General features: G+C 35.0%; 1 protein-coding gene and 1 long non-coding RNA gene across 4 annotated transcripts in view; both read right to left on the bottom strand.

Annotated features, from left to right (window-relative positions):
* TTN (titin) overlaps window positions 1-16,691 on the bottom strand; it is a 282,606-nt gene that overhangs the window by 131,091 nt on the left and 134,824 nt on the right. For 2 of the 3 annotated variants that reach the window (XM_059166913.1, XM_059166914.1), the window contains 17 exons: window positions 16,463-16,540; window positions 16,111-16,266; window positions 15,813-15,896; window positions 15,566-15,643; window positions 15,007-15,090; window positions 14,673-14,756; window positions 14,387-14,461; window positions 13,941-14,177; window positions 13,528-13,611; window positions 12,388-12,462; window positions 12,138-12,221; window positions 11,531-11,605; window positions 10,791-10,883; window positions 10,149-10,226; window positions 8,979-9,047; window positions 8,580-8,663; window positions 8,160-8,453 (listed from right to left, as the gene is read on the bottom strand). In XM_059166913.1, the coding sequence (XP_059022896.1) occupies window positions 8,160-8,453; window positions 8,580-8,663; window positions 8,979-9,047; window positions 10,149-10,226; window positions 10,791-10,883; window positions 11,531-11,605; window positions 12,138-12,221; window positions 12,388-12,462; window positions 13,528-13,611; window positions 13,941-14,177; window positions 14,387-14,461; window positions 14,673-14,756; window positions 15,007-15,090; window positions 15,566-15,643; window positions 15,813-15,896; window positions 16,111-16,266; window positions 16,463-16,540 (1,812 nt within the window). Of the gene's footprint in view, window positions 1-6,355; window positions 6,434-7,214; window positions 7,296-8,159; window positions 8,454-8,579; window positions 8,664-8,978; window positions 9,048-10,148; window positions 10,227-10,790; window positions 10,884-11,530; window positions 11,606-12,137; window positions 12,222-12,387; window positions 12,463-13,527; window positions 13,612-13,940; window positions 14,178-14,386; window positions 14,462-14,672; window positions 14,757-15,006; window positions 15,091-15,565; window positions 15,644-15,812; window positions 15,897-16,110; window positions 16,267-16,462; window positions 16,541-16,691 lie in introns of all 3 variants that reach the window. The other variant, XM_059166916.1, reaches the window with a different exon arrangement.
* LOC131827036 (uncharacterized) lies at window positions 649-5,607 on the bottom strand. Its single transcript, XR_009351860.1, has 3 exons — window positions 5,537-5,607; window positions 1,010-4,201; window positions 649-893 (listed from the first exon to the last, which is right to left on the bottom strand). It is a non-coding gene; the product is annotated as an uncharacterized LOC131827036 (long non-coding RNA).

Genomic DNA, 16,691 nt, shown 5'->3' with positions numbered 1-16,691 from the left:
AATATTTTCAAGAGCAAAAGAGTTCAATCTTTTTAAACCTAAGGCTGGTGACAAATACCTGTCACAAGTGGGACTTCAGGCTTTTTAGAAGGAACCAGAGGCACTTTCTTCTCAGGGACAACCTCTTTGGGAGCCTGGGGTACTTTGAAGATATTAGTAAATTTACATTTGAGTCACAAGGATCCACATAGACAAGAACTTCATTTATATAACAGAAGAGCTTTCAAACCTAGCCTGGTGGTTCTTGCTAAGGCCCTCCCTACCCACCTTAAATAAAGGGTGGTTTAGAATGTACCTTTGGTTATGCTGAGTGAAATAAGTCAAGCAGAGAGAATCAATTATCATATGGTTTCCCTTATTTGTGGAGCATAAGGAATAACACAGAGGACATTGGGAGCTGGAGAGAAGGGAGGGGAAATTGAAGGGGGAGAGGAACCATGAGAGACTGTGGACTCTGAGAAACAAACTAAGGGTCTTGGAGAGGAGGGAGGTGGAGGGTTGGGTGAGCTTGGTGGTGGGTATTATGAAAGGCACGTATTGCAAGGAGCACTGGGTGTGGTGCATAAACAATGAATTCTGAACACTGAAAAGAAAACAAAAAGAAAAAGAATGTACCTTTGACAGGTATGACCTCAGGCTTTAGGGGAGGATGCACTTTCCTTTCTGAGACAACTTCTCTAGGTGCCTCTGGCACTTTAAAGATATTAATATTTTTACATTTAGGGGTTAGAAGAATCTGTACAGACAAGAAACATATTCATACAGAAGAAGACATTTCCCCAAATTTCTAAGCTCCCAGCAACATATACCTTCATCACGAGGAATTTCAGGCTTTTTGTGAGGAATCACATATGTTTTCTTTTCAGGGACAATTTCTTGGGGAGCTTCCAGCACTTTAAGAAATTAGTATTTTAACATTTAGTGTTATGAAGAGCACTAGGAACAGCAAAATATTTTCAAGACTACAAGAGCTATTTCTTCTTTAGCTTGAGGGCATGGTCACTTGTACCTTCAACTGAAGGACGTTCTCTTTCTTTGAAAGGAGCTCTCTTTGCAGGAACAACTTCTTGAGGAGCTTCAGGCACTTCAAAGATATTAGTATTTCACATTTAAGATATAAAAGGATTAGTGAAAACAGTAAACCCAATAAGTGGGCAAGTGTAGTTTTCTAGAGGTCTCTTCTCTGCCTGTCTCTTCTCCCCTTGCTCCACCCATCAAATAAGCTTGGGGGCTCGTGGGACCCTCAGGAAGAGGGGCTGCCCACCCTTCACCGGCACTTGGCTTAGTTCCTGTGACACTGTGGACCTTCCTTACTAAGCATTTGTTGAATGAATACTTTTATTAGAGGGGGTTTCTGTTTAAATAGGAACACCCACAAGTATTTTCTCAAGAGGGAATTTCTTGTGCAACTTCAGGTGTTTGGAAGATATTAGTACGTTTACATTTAGGTGTTACGAAGAACACTCGAAAAGCATAGTTGTAAGAGCAGAGGACAGATCATTTCTCCAGTTCACAGGTATCACACACCTTTTATAGGCAGAGGTTCTGGCTCCTTAGGAAAATCCTCAGATACTTGCATTTCGGAAGCAACTTCTTTCATAGTTTCTGGGACTTTGAAGATATTAGTATCAAGCTTAGAGGTTAAGGCATCAGTGAAGATGTTAGTTACATTAACTACACCAAAGTGGCATTTCTGGCTCCAAGGGTGCTTCTGTTAAAAACTGGATGATGTATAAAGCTTTGAAAAAGGAATCAAATCCTAATTGTCTTTGTTTATTATTCCTCAGCTCCCTAGCCCCACACACATAATTGGCATTTATTTAATGAATGAAGGCGGGAATGATAGAATGATGGGTACCTTTACTAGAAGGTGTTTCAATTTCAGGGGGAGCAGCCATGTGTGTTTTCCTTAAAGGGACAATTTCCTGTCCTTTAAAGATATTAACACTTTGTTCTTCAGAGTGTAGAAGACTTTTAGTCCTAACTCCACCTACAGGAATGCCCCAGACGGGGAGACATTCCTGTTCCCTGTGTCTGATTCTTCAGTGATAGGATGGGTACTTGATTATCAGGAGCTCTTTTCTTGGTCACCTCAGGTACTATCGATATTAGGAATTTTATTTTTTAGAATGGTGGTTGTATAGAAAATGATATCATGGAAAATTAGCTTCAAGTGAAAAAAAATAATCTTGTATAATTAATGATGTACTTTTAGCTATTTAATTTGAGGAGAACCTAAGAGCTTCTTTCTTGTCTGGATAGGCTTCATTTTACCCTTACCTTGGGTAAGTATTTGTTTTTCAAGTATAGGAGAGAGGAGAATGACCCAGAGATCCTAGACTGAAAAAATCATGTCAAAGTGTTCAGATATTCTTTAAATTACAGAATATCCTGGATATCATAAAGAAATTGTTAAGCTGGATGTTTTAAAACTTTCTCATCTTTTGATTTACCTAAAAACATTCAAAATGGAAAAATGCAGGACTCTAAAAAATCAAAGATAATGAGAGGAACAACTAAGTGTTCCATGCAGAATTCCAATGTTAACTAGTTTTAATTAGCTTAATTCTGGAAGGTTCTCAGGTGGAGACCCTATGATCAAAAGAACTGCTCAAAGTTGAATTTAATATTTTATTATCTTTAAGTCATGGTTTTCTGAGCATATTTCTATATTTACTTCTTATGGGAAAATAAGTTTTTCACATTCATGTGTTTGTGTTTAGTAGTAATTTTATTTTTATAGAAAGGCAATTCCAAGAAGCAGTTATAGTTTCTCCTGAAATTTCAACTCCACGGAGAGTTAAATTACTGATTTACAGTGTACAGCCAAGCACCTCTGTCATTTGATGGCACTGAGTTCTGCTTTAAAGGGGGGAGTGCTAAACCAGTTCGGCCTAGTTTCAGGGATATAAATGTTTTAAGTGGTCTTGTATAGCTTTTTTTTTTCCCCAGTCTGATTTTTTTTTTCCTTTTTTTCGAACAGTAACTGCTATTTCCTATTGAAGAATCCATCTGGGTCACATCTACACATTGTATGTCTTCATATATTCCCTGGAGACATCATAGTTAGACTTTATAGCCCAAGCACCTTCCATTTAGATACGTTAAAGATTTTTTCCTCCTTCTATTTTCTCTTGAATAGCTCATGGGAATATGTATACACCCTTGAGCTTCTGCTTTGGGGGACCCACTTCTCTGCAATGATATTCCTTCGTAGCATCTGGGGCTCTCAAGATATTAGTATATTTACAGGTTTTAAGTACAACTACAATCACGAGATAAGAAAGTCAGCTTTCTTCTGGCTTGTACCTTTTGATGTTGGTATTCTTCTTTTAGCAACAGGAGCTTGCTGCTCTGGAAGACCTTCCTTGGAGACTTCCAACTCTTTAAAGATATTAGTATTTTTTAGTTGAGGAAAGGCAAAGACATGAAGACACACATATTTAAAAAGTTAGGTATGTTAACAGATATTGTAACTTTAAATTAGAAATTTAACTTTTGTTCTAATTGCTTATCCTTATACATAGTATGAATGGGACTTTTTTTTTTTTTGGTAGGGGGCAAGTCATAGAAAGCTCCTTGTCTTGGGTACATTGGGGACCCTAAAGATATTAGTATTTTAGTGTTAGGGGTTCTGAGAACCTACACAAAACACTAAACATATTTTTCAGACTGAAGAAGAAAGATTCTCTTTAAATTTTCAGAACTAAGAATTATACCTTCAGTTGGAGGATGCTCTGGAATTTGGGGAACAGCCTCAGGTAACTCCACCTCTGGAAAAACTTCTCTGGTTGTATCAGGCTCTTTAAAAATATTATTAGGTTTACACTTAGAAGTTGTGAAGGCAGTAAATCATATAACACACAATTATTGAGTCTTGAATCCAAAGTTATTCATCCAAGTTTGATGTTGTTGAAATGTACCTTTAGTTGCTGGCGTTTCTCTCTTTTTAGGAATCGTCACATATACTTTGTCCTCTGGAACAACTTTCTTGGGTGGCTCAGGCACTTAAAAGATATGAGTATAATTATATTTATAAACAGCACAGGAGAAGATTGAGCTTTTAAAATGAGCCCTAAATAAATATTCTTCAGACTAGATCATTGGTATTATATACCTTTTGCTATTTTGGTTTTCGTCTTTGGAGGATGAGTCACAAGTACTTTTTCTTCTGTGGTGGATTCTTCAGACACTTCATAAACTTTGAAGATATTAGTATTTATACAATTAAGGGCATTTCAAGGCAATGACAAATAATATTAAGAAAACGTGATACATAGTACACACTCATCACCCAAATTACCAGTAGCACATAGACACAAACTAGCGACAAGAACACATCTGCTAAGAGAAAGCCTCATTCCCAGTTGTATCATATAGAACTCTCATTTATGATGACAATAAAATTGAGGAATTCACTGGCCAGGGACTATATAATTCTTGTATTTTGTCTGCAGAAAGTTACTGGCAAAATTTTCCTTTGCTCTTAGTTTTGTCCATAAAGAACAAGGTTGATTCTCCTACATTTGACCTAAGTTTGAATAAGTTCTTCCCTTTTCTGGGAATCTAGGTGGCTATAATTTTATACCATATCAGGTTTATGGTTGCGTAGTTTAATAACCATTTAGGGATTCGAAGCAGGAAAGAAAAAAAAATAATTAAATCTTTGAAAATAAGGCAACTGAAGAAAATAAAGATTTCTCTTGCTTTTAGAAAGGAAGACAGGCTGGTGATAATAACCTGACTTTAGCATAGAAAGGGTATTCAAAGGAGGGAGTCATCATATATATGTATCCCAACCAGTATTATAGACCCCCCTCCCAAAAGAGTTTAAACAGGGAATTTTTTAGATTAAAATAAATGAAAGAAAATCAGAACTACTGGTATTTTTAGATTAAAATAAGTGGAAAGAGATCTTGAGTACTGGCATTTTTACTATTCAGATTACTGAATAATATTCTATTCAAGATATTTTATTATTCAGATTATTTTACTCCTCAAATTATTTAATCATAATTTTATGTAAAATCAAACAAAAAATGGTTTGAGAATTCTTTTGCTGTTGTAATGGCTTTATAAATATATGGTCATTAAAGCAACATTGTCAAAATGTTTCCAATGATGGCTGTAAAAAAGTAAAAAAATAATAAAGGGGCATTTTGATTCTATGAAATCCAATTAAAATATTATTATGAAGTTGAAGTAAAGTTACTTCATGGCCTGAGAAAATAAATTGCTTCAAAGCAGAAGATATTTGTACAAAGAACAGTTTAACAAGACAAGACAATGACAAATTCAAAAAGGTAAGAGACCTTTATAAAATTGGGCAATGTTATAAGTACAGGACTATTTTTTTTTTTTAATTGGTGAGGAGATATACCTTGTCTGAGACAAATAGCCCATTTAAATTATTTAATTTTAGCCAAATATTTTTGGCACATTAGGCTTTGATAAGATATTAGTATACTTATTTTTAAAAGCTATGGAGACAAACACAAATGAAACCAAAGAGAACCACCAATTTTTCTGCACTCACTGTATATCGTTGTGTCTTCAGAAAGAGATTTTTCTTCTTGAATACTTTTCTTAGGCACCTCAAGAACTTTAAAGATATTAGTATATTAACTGTTATAAATAACAAGTATACTAAGAATATAAAGAAGCAAAATACAAGGATTTAACATCACACACATTTACTTTAAACCATGAATAACTAAACAAAGAGTCATTTCATGTCATGATTAGTTTCATGACTTTAGTTGGTGGAACTTCAGGCTTTTTAGGAACAGCTTCATGAGCCCTTTCTTCTGGAACAATTTTCTTAGGTACTTCAGGTGCTTTAAAGATATTTATTTTGTTTTTAAAAATATCATAATTGGATATAAAATATCAAGACAAAAAGGGGATCTAACAAGAAGAATGGCAAGAATTCCAAAATCATAAGCCAGCTAAACACACAGTCAACGCATCTCTCTAGATTGCCTTGATGAGTTCTTGATTTGTCTTATTAAAAATACTTTGTCCTTGGGGTATAGCATCATTTTCTATTGTTATCTGGAATGTTTGTTTCCAAAGCTCCTTGACAATAGCTTCCGAAATAAATTATTTTTGAAAAGAAGTTGAGGGGGTCAATATCAAGAAGATCAACAAAAACAGTAACAACTTTTAGGTTGATGCCTTTGTTTCCAGAGGATCGTCAAAAAGGGAGGACTATGTTATAGAACATAAATTGAAGTTTGCATAATTAAGCTCTATTGTGGCATTGAAGGGGGAAGGATCTCCCCCTCTCTCTGCTCCATTGTAAGTGAATAAGAGGGGATTTTTATATTAGTGGTGATTCAGCAAAGACAGGTACCTTTAGCTGGTGGAAATTTGGGCTCTTCAGAAACACGTACTTTTTCTTCTACCACAATTTTCTTGGTCACTTCAGGTACTTTAAAGATAATAGTAATAATTTCTTTTACTTTTAAACATTCATAAAGATTTGTAACAAGCATAATGTAATAAAAATGTAAACACAAAACATGACATGGTCATAAGAGGAAACAGAACGATCACTTTATCAAATATATTACAGTACTAAAATGAGTTGAATATTGATAACAAATATGACAACAGAAATTCAGAAGAATTTCCCATGTTAGAATTGTAAGAACTTGATAAGAAAAATTAATAAGACACCTTCTGCTGGGGCTACTTCCGCTTGTTTTGGTGAATAGTTGGTGCTTTCTCTTCAGTGATAATGTTCTTAAATAATTCAAGAACTTTAAAGATATAAGTATATATTATTTATCAGATGTTTTTCTTATTTCTATTGTAAAATTCAAGAGGTTCCCCAAAATGAACATAGCGGGGACATTAAACACATAGTCACTATGTATTTATTATTATTAGGTGATTAAAATTAAGAATTAATAGGAAAACATGGATTTATCAATAAGCATGTTAGTGAATATACAATAAAAAAGTACCAAAGAAGGAAACCTAGGTGCACTATTTGATTAATAAGGATATTTGCTTTGGGTATGACCATATTGACTTTCTCTTTTGGTAGAACTTCCTTTGGCCCCTCAATGCTTTTAAAGATATTAGTTTGTTTTAGAAATTCCAAAAACACAAAACACAGAAGAAAAACATCAAGAACAGAAACATTTAATGCAATCAAGGTGCTGCTGCACATATAATAAGGTAAGTAGTTTTTCACTAATGAATACCTTTAGCTGGTGGCTCTTTTCGAGGAACAACTTTAGTGGGTGGTTTTTTTGGAGGGATGATTTTCTCAGATATTTCAGGCCCTTCAAAGATATTGGTGTTTTGATTTAGAATAAGTTCTTGAAGTATTAGGGAGTACTTCCAATAAAGTTAGTCCAGTGTGGGCTCATAAATGCTTTCTCTACTTATATTTTTTGAATTTATATCACACTTCCAAGAGAGACACAATTTTGCTAAATTTCATCTATATGGTAGATTTACTATGAATAGTAAGCACACATGCACACATACATATTCGTTCATATCACACACATATTAATTTGTGCAAGATCTGGAATGGTACCGAAGAGAATTTTATGTATCATACTTTATCCTAAAAAAAACCCCACAAAACAAAACTAGAAAGCAGGTAGTGTTACCAATGCTTCATTTGCTTCCTTAATGTTATTTCTCTAATTAAAATATCATAAAATGCAGAAGCTTTCGATAAGCAATGATCAGTTTGTGAACAGCTGACTCATGTTAACAAAGCAATGGTTGTTTTGCCTGAACATGTAAATTTCTCAGTGAACTGAGTAGCTTCTATTTCACTCAACTGATGACACTGGTCAGATATTTTGGCACCTGTAACAATCATGTAACAATCATTCTTAGCAAGGTTCAAGAAAGAATCTATAAATTCATACAAGTGAGCCCGTTAGATAAGTAGGTGTCAAATACCATTATCTTGTCTGCTAAAATTATACACTGTAAGGTTAATCTCTACTCCATATTAATCTTCGTATCAAATAGCTGAAGCTCATGCTTAAAGCATTCCATGAGTTTAACTTGGAAAGTCAGTGGGTTTCTAGTTTTCCAAACTGGGCATGAAATGCACTTAAAAAAAAAAAAAAAGTGAGTTAGACCAAGGTATAGCAATTTGTTATAGCAACAGAATTCACCTATACCTTTAGGTGGAGCTTTGGGTTTTTCGTATACTTCCACTTCTTCTGTCTCTAAAACTTCTATTACCCTATGGACCTCTTCAGCCCTGTGTACTTCTTCAACTCTAGGTTGTTCTACTTTGATGAATTCTTCTACTTCATGGAACTCTTCTTCTTCAAAATATTCTTGAACTTCATGGAACTCTTCTTCCTCAAGCACTTCCACTGGTGTTTCTACTACTTCTAATTCCGTTCTCTCTCTTACTACCTCCTCTTTGTGGAAGGCAACTGATATTTTTTCTTCAACGATGGTCCTCCCTGAAAGAGCATCTACTTTAAGAAATTTGTTTTTTCAAACACAGAGGAAATGAAGATGGAAAAAAAAAAAAGGCTTTCATCATGCAATAATATGTGAAGACACAGAAAAGATCTTTCCAAAAATACCTTTAGCTGGGGGAGCAGCTTCTTTTTTAGGCACAGGGACTTTCTTTTCTGCGATTTTCCTTTCTGGGACTTTCTTTTCAGGCACTTTAAAGATATAGTTTTAGTATTTAGGACTATCAAGAGCAAGTTTTCATAGACCAAAGACATCTAAACAGTCAAGACACAGAGACATTAAACATAAAAACCTTTTTTTCTTTAAGTTTTAAATTTAAAAAATTTTTAAATTTTTAAAAATTTTTATTTTTTAAGTAGACTCCACACCCATTGTGGGGTTTGAACTCATGACCCTGAGATCAATAATCACATGCTCTACTGAGCAAGCCAGCCAGGTACCCCAAACATAAAAATCTTAACGAAAAACTATTAACAGGAAATTCAGGTTTAAAACAGAATAGGTACCTTTGGCTGGAGGTGGCTCTTTTTTCTGAACAGGAACAGGTATTTTTTCCTCAGGAACCTTCTTTGGCACTTTAAAGATATTAGGCATTTCAGTTAGCTAATAATACTAAATAATGAAAATAAAACAACATCTTTATAATAATTAAAGTGTAAGAAGTCATTCTACTACTGGACACCACTTTACAGACAATAAAGATATTTTCCCAATTCACTTACTTGTGCTCACTAGATAAGATGAAGGCATGTGCTGTTCTATTCTTTTTAAATAGCAAGGATTACCAATATTGGGCCTACTTCTAGTATTTTTAATTTGATGAAGATTGTTTTGAAGTGATTACCATAACAGAGTACTTAAGCCTTAACAGAGGTGTCCTCTTCCCTGAGTACTATTTTATATGGGGGGTGGGGGAGGCCAGCTGTGATAGGGAGAGCATAGCTTATCTGTTAAGAGCACTCCTGAAGTAGTAACCTAACTAGGAAGCAAAGGCATTTTATAATAACCTTAAATGCTTAGGCCAAATATTAGAAAGGACATGAGGTTCTTTAAAATAGTTGACATCCCAAGCATTAGAACAGATTTTTTCCCCTATAATATAGTATACATAATTATAATAACATGGGAAAACTCTATATAATGTAATAAAATTCATGAATGGAATGCGGGGAAGAAGGGTCTATTGTTACGTATATAAGCGTAGAGAGATGTACTCATTAACATTAGAAGTCTCAGCTGTTTAGAATGAGAAGCATCCAGAATAATTCATATACACACAGCCATCCAGTAACATAATCATCACTTAAGATTCCAAAACAGGTTAAAGATATGAAAGTTTGCTACGTAAATGATTCTAAGAAAGCAATCAAAGAAGAAGTTTCTGATTTTTTTTTTTTTTTTTAAAGAATGTTAACTGGAATTTAAAGACATTATTAGGGATGCCTGGGTGGCTCAGTAGGTTAAGCCTCTGCCTTCAGCTCAAGTCTTGATCTTGGGGTCCTGGGATCGAGCCCCACATCAGGCTCTCTGCTCAGCGGGGAGCCTGCTTCCCCCACCCCCTCTCTCTGCCTGCCTCTCTGCCTACTTGCGATCTCTCTCTCTCTCTCTCTCTGTCAAATAAAAATAAAAGAAATATTTTTTTAAAAAAAGACATTATTAACTGAGATTTGCTATACCTTTAGCTGGTGGTGCCTCTGCTTTTTTAGGAACAGGAGTAGGAGCTTCAGGTACTGCTTTCTTAACCACTTCAGGCACTTCAAAGATATTATATGGATATTTTGAAAAAGGACATGCAATGAACATAATAGCACCCATAGATGCAAAAAATAACACAAAACATTGACTTATTTTTAAAAGATATTAGCAACCTAAATGATAATAATACATTTGCAGCAGTGACTCTAAAAGTGGAAGGCTATTACTTCTTAATCCTATTAGCAAATGTAGGATCAGTTATACAAAACTTGTCACAGTCTTCAGGAATGATAGGCTAAGAATTATTCTAAAAAGTAAACAACACAGAAATAGATTTTCACCCACTTTAATACTGAATAGAAATTAAAAATTAGAAACTAGGAGAAAGTGTTACAATAGGGTCTAGCTAGGAAAATTTCTAGTGCCAATAATACAAGAATTATATTAGAGATGCAGTAGAAAAGCTGGGTGGGGTCCTTCAGGTACCATTACTTACTGATCATTAATTTGTCATTAGTAAGATGTAAGAAAAGTATATTGAGAAATATCAGACTTTGACTTATTTTGAGAAAGATTTGGACCACGATAGATTTTAAATGTCTAACTCCTAAAAGCAGCTGTACCTCTAGGTGGCGCCTCTTCCTCAACTTCTTCTATGCTAGGTGGTTCTTCAGTGATCTCTTCTTCTGGAATAGGCTCTTCTGGCTCCTCATACACTTTAAAAAGATTATTATTTTGTAAATTATAATTCTTTTAAATATTAGACTAGGAGGGTATATCTGAAAATGGAGGTTGTCTTAAATATAGGTAATTCATAGCTCAGCCTTTCTGATGCATGTACAAACTCACTAGTTCTTGAAAACAATCTACTGAGTCCTCAAAATATCTTAGGACCTTCTCAGAATTTCAGAATTAGAAAAGATGTCAGAGAATTTAGTTGAAATTATTATTATTACTATTTTTAATGGAGGTGGACTTGTTGGAAGGCAAATATTCAGTTAGGGGTAGACATTAGATTTTCTGTGTCAACTACTCAGACTTAACTGGAATTTCTTGGGCAGGTTTATCCCACTATTACCAATCAAGTCATCTGACGAAAAATTCCCCATAGCAAATGGAGTTTCCTTTCAAAGACTGCCATTAAAATGAAACAAACAAACAGACAGACAAATTGGCTAAATATGTAAGAAAGTCAGTTGATTTTAATTTGCCTGCCCAGTTTCTATTAGGTAAATGAGGATTTCTTTTAGAGTCTGAATATCTTTATTTTCTGAAGCGAAATGTGCATTTGCCTTCTTCTAGTACTAGACAATGATAAGACAATGATGATCTGGAAAATCTATTTTCTTAGAAAGTCATCTACCTTCAACTGGTAGAACTTCCTCTTCTTCAGGGAGAATGATTCGTCTTTCTTCTACTTTTTTAGGTACCTCAGGAACTTAAAAGATATTGATTGTTTTAGGCACTTAAAATGCAAGAACCAATGAAGAGTGCATAAAGACCAAGTTTCCCCTTTTTTCAACACAAGGGAGTAAATATCAAGACACACATGCACAAAATGAAACATGGAGATTTCACAGAATCAATTAATGAAACAAAAATAAAGAGGTTTGTGATTTAAGACTAAGAGCCCCTTAAAGAGATATTCTGCCTTTTACTGCTGGAGCCTCTAGTTTTGTGGGAAGAGCAAAGCATACTTCAGGGCCTGGCTTCTTAGTTACTTTGAGCTCTTTAAAGATGTATTAGTTGAGTGTTTTTATTTTTTAGACATAACATACATAGGGAATCAACATAAAACACATAAAGCGGAAAAACTGACATAGCACAAACACAGGCGCTTCAGAGTCACAAATGGTGAATGGCAATGACATACCATACAAGGCAGACAAACGTTTATGTTGATCATCTGTGTGGACAGCATCACAGTTCAACATCGGTACTACAAACACATCCTTTTTTGGGTGATATACCTTTGGCAGGAGGAGCCACTGCTTTCTTAAGACCAGGAGGAGGCACTTTCTTTTCTGGTTCAGGTTTCTTAAGCACCACAGGCACTTTAAAGATATTATTTTATTTTTTATAGTTTAAGTTGCACAAACATGGAGACATAGACATAGCAATAATACAAGTTACACTAACAAATACTGAAAGAGGACACTTTGACTCTCACAGGTGAGAGAAAGAAATGGCGGTGTCTAATTGGCTTGGGAATGGTAGTACCTTTGGCAGGAGGAGCCTCCTCTTTCTTAGGAATGACCACTTTCTTCTCTGGTACTTTCTTCTTAGCCTCAGGCACTTTAAAGACATCATTTCATGATAATAATTTATTGTGAGGAATAAAAAAGAGAGAGCACAAGCAGTTTACACACAGAAAGACCACATGCAAGAGTTGCTCAAGATAGAGACATAGGGCATGTCGGGAGCCCAGTTATGACAGAAATAGGTTTTATAGAGTGAGGGATCAGCAACCTACTTGAATATCAGAGGACAGATGCTGTCATTTCATCCATTTCAATGTCACCAGTAATTTATTAAATCATTATCTATAAAGTATTTCTGAATCCTTGTAGTCTAATAAAGGACTGATTGATTATATTACCATATTGATTATATGACTATTTAACCTGGTAGAGGCACTATGCTTATTATGACATGACCTTTGGCAGAAAATACAGTTACAGATATGTAGACTTCATCCTATACTATGAACTGATCTGCATAATTCATTTAGTGATAGAGCACTTCCACATACCTTACTTTATTTTATCCTCACAATAATATCTGAGCCCACAAGGACTGCTATTAGTCTCCCTATTTTATAGGAGAAAACCCTGAGGCTCAGAAAGACTTGCTCAGAATGATACATCAAAGAATAAAGCTAAGGCTAAAATCAAAACCTGCTGGGCTTCCATTTATATGTAAGTATCAGAAGGCATAAGATATTTACTCAGTGTTTTGATAAACACTCCCATCATTTTTCCTTTTTCATCTTGGTGTTATAAAAGCACTTCATATAAATAGTTGAAGGATGAAATTTAGGAAAATTTATTCATTATATTTTTCAGGTATCTTTTTGTGGAGATAATTTAGCTCTGCAGAATAGCTATATGAAAATTATGTTTACTAAAATGACAGGTCACTAGTTAGAATTCTGTGGCAATTTGGGGGACAATACTTCCTTTTATCTTTGTTCTTGAATACTGCTTTGCATCCAATGAAAAGTGGATATCAGTGTTCCTGAACATTTTAAGAAAAATGTGACTGTTTTATAAATTTAACTTCTCCTAAACCCCAGTTCCACCATAATTTTTCTGATGAAGCTATGGATGAAGAATGCATATTCACTTTGGGGAGGTATACCTTTGGGTGGTGGAGGTTCCACTTTTTTAGGAGCAGGAACAGGGACTTTCTTCTGAGGTACAGGTTTCTTTGGCACTTCAGGCACTTAAAAACATTCATTTTAAGACATTAAAAATCACATGCACAGTACTATATATATAACAAAAAGACAAGTGAAGATAAGACCACAAACAAATAAATAACAGTTCATATTATGAAATTTGAAGACACCCAAATCATTTTCAAGAGACAGACACATGTGACAGACACAATAATAAAGGCACACATGTCTGGAATGCTTTCTCAGATTTAGTAGACAGACAACATAAAGAGTGAAGTATTACACAGATAAAACTGCAGATGAATAAAAAAAGATGGAAAGGCAGAATTCAACACAAAAGAGACTTTGATGACTCCAAGAAGAGTTGCTATACCTCGTGCAGGTACTGGCACCTTAGGTTTAATTTCTGGAAGAACTTCCTCTTCTTCGGGTTCGACTTCTTCCTCAGGTATCAATTCTTCCTCCTCAGGAGGAACTTCTTCTTCCTCAGGAGGAACTTCTTCTTCCTCAGGGTAAACTTCCTCTTCAGGGAAAACTTCCTCTTCAAATGGAACTTCTTCTTCCCGAAGTAGAGCTACAGGAACTGGAACTGGCTCTTGTTTCTTTGGCACTTTAAAGATATTTATTCAATCGTACAAGTGTCACTTTTATGTACACTATTCATGACAATGGGAAAACATGAAAAGCAAGCATTCTGTGATCATAGAGGCATCAACTGTCATCAGATTCAAGGTCATGAAGCATTAATTGTAATTAGCAAGGCTGAATAAGACCAGTTAGTTTCCCTTTCTGCCATGGTTCTGTTAGAGATTAATATACCTTTGGGTGGTGGAGCTTTTTTCGAAATAGGTATTGGCTTTTCTTCTGGGATGATCTTCTTGGGTACCTCTGGCACTTTGAAAATATTATTGATCTTTAAATATGTGTTCTTTTATATGTCTTAGAGCAATATATATGAAAATAATTACTAAATATTTACAAAATCACTAAATATTTATATAATAAGGCCAATTTTTAAACTTGCAATGTTATGGGGGGATTTGCATGTGAATATATAAAAATGAAAGCCCCCCCCCCCATGTACATGAATGATGAAATGATGTACCTTTTACAGGTGGAGCCTCTACCTTCTTAGGAACAGGAACTGGCACCTTCTTCTCAGGCACAGGCTTCTTGGGCACTTCTGGCACTTTAAAGAAATTTTTTAGAAAAAAATGTTATACAATGTAAAGTTTTGAGGTTAAGCATAGTCTCAAAAAGATGAAGATATAGTAATAAAAGTATGACAAAGATATTTCAAGGAGGTTTTTATCTTTAAAATCTTTCTTTTTTTCCATAAAGCGATATTAAAGAGCATCCCCAAAGAGCACGGAATTGAACCAGTTAATTTTTACTTGTATGCAAATATGAATTAAAAAAGTGTTGGCGAGTTCATGTACCTTTGGCAGGTGGAGCTTCCACCTTTTTAGGAACTGGTACTGGTACTTTCTCCTCTGGTACTGGCTTCTTGGGCACTTCAGGAACTTTAAAGATATCAAGTAGGATTAGTGTCAAATTTTCCACCCATTGATAAGAATCCAGCAATTTTAAGACTTTACTGAAGCAACATACAATTTTACCCTTTAAGAGTGATAAGAATAATAGCCACAAAACAAAGGCCAGGAGATGCACACAAATTTAAATAGAGAACACTGAGAAAACATACACTGGTGATAGAGACAAGACACAATGCCTGGCAAATAGTGATTTTGCCCATTTTGGTATTATCATAAGAATTTTAAGAACGTTCTACTAAAGAGTAAAAGCCAAGCACTAAGCGTCAGCATGCTTTGATGGTAAAAATCCGAGATGAATACATGGTAAACTCTTCCTAGAACCAGTTGGGTGGTCCTTGTTTTGTTAATATTGGCATGGGGAAAGAATAGATAGGGGTCGTCAAGTTCTACTATATGAGTAAATTATCACATTATCCCACTGATGGATTATAAAGAGATGTACCTTTAGCTGGTGGAGGCTTCTCTTTTTTAGGAATGGGTACAGGAACTTTCTCCTCTGGCTTCTTAGGAATCTCAGGCACTTTAAAGATATTGTTTATTGGTAAGTTCTAACTACTGGTAACAACACATGTGTATAAAGCACAATTAACACCTCTAACAATAGAGAGCAACACACAAGGTTGTGAACTCAGAAGATAGTGAATGATTTATATGCAGATTAAGGCCTACATTATGAATGGTGATTATACCTTTTGCTGGTGGGGCTTCCTTCTTTTGGGGAACAGGAACAGGTTTCTTCTCTTCTGGTACAGGTTTCTTGGGTATTTCGGGCACTTTAAAGATATTATTAAGAATTTTGGAAATGTTGCATACAAGATAGAAATTATGAAAGGCAATAGCAGAAATCATATTTCAGCATCAAAAGTGTGTGTTTCTAAAATAAGCAGAATTGGCCATTGGTACTAATAAAACCCAGAATCTGACTAAATTAGATACCCAGATTCTAAAGATGCCGCTATGTATCTCTTTGTAGGAGATTTAATCTACCTTTGACTGGTATCACTGGTACGACTTCTTCTTCAGTTATGAGTTCCTCTTCTTCATGAAAGTACTCTTCTTCTTCTTCAAAATACTCCTCTACTTGAGTTACAACTTCCTCTTCGAAGACAATCTCTTCTTGCTCTCGTCTTTTTGGTACTGGCACTTTAAAGAGATTATCTTTAGGTTTGACATTTACCGATGACTCAATGAAATTAAGACACAGTAGGAACACAGCCATTTGTAACAGAAGAAAGAATAGGGTTTATCTTTCTCAGAGAAGAACTTCACACATAGAGCTACACATGAATTTTACAGCAAAGTCGACAAACAACACATTAAAAAGAGTGGTATTAGGTACCTCTAACAGGTGCTGTTACTTCTTTTTTAGGAACAAGTACTTTTTCTTCTGTGACAACTCTCTTGGGCTTCACAGGCACTTGAAATTTAAGTATAAGGATATTTTATTGTCAGAAACAGGCCGCCCAGGCAATGGTTGCTTTGTCAAAGTTTGAGCAGACAGAATAATTTTGCAAGTGCCTCTCATATGATAGATACACAACTGCTCATTAATAAAAAATTTTAATATT

Source organism: Mustela lutreola, chromosome 3, assembly GCF_030435805.1.
Source record: "Mustela lutreola isolate mMusLut2 chromosome 3, mMusLut2.pri, whole genome shotgun sequence".
NCBI lineage: Eukaryota > Metazoa > Chordata > Mammalia > Carnivora > Mustelidae > Mustela > Mustela lutreola.
The sequence above is the reverse complement of the archived record's forward strand: the minus strand, read 5'-3'. Positions and strand labels throughout refer to the sequence as shown.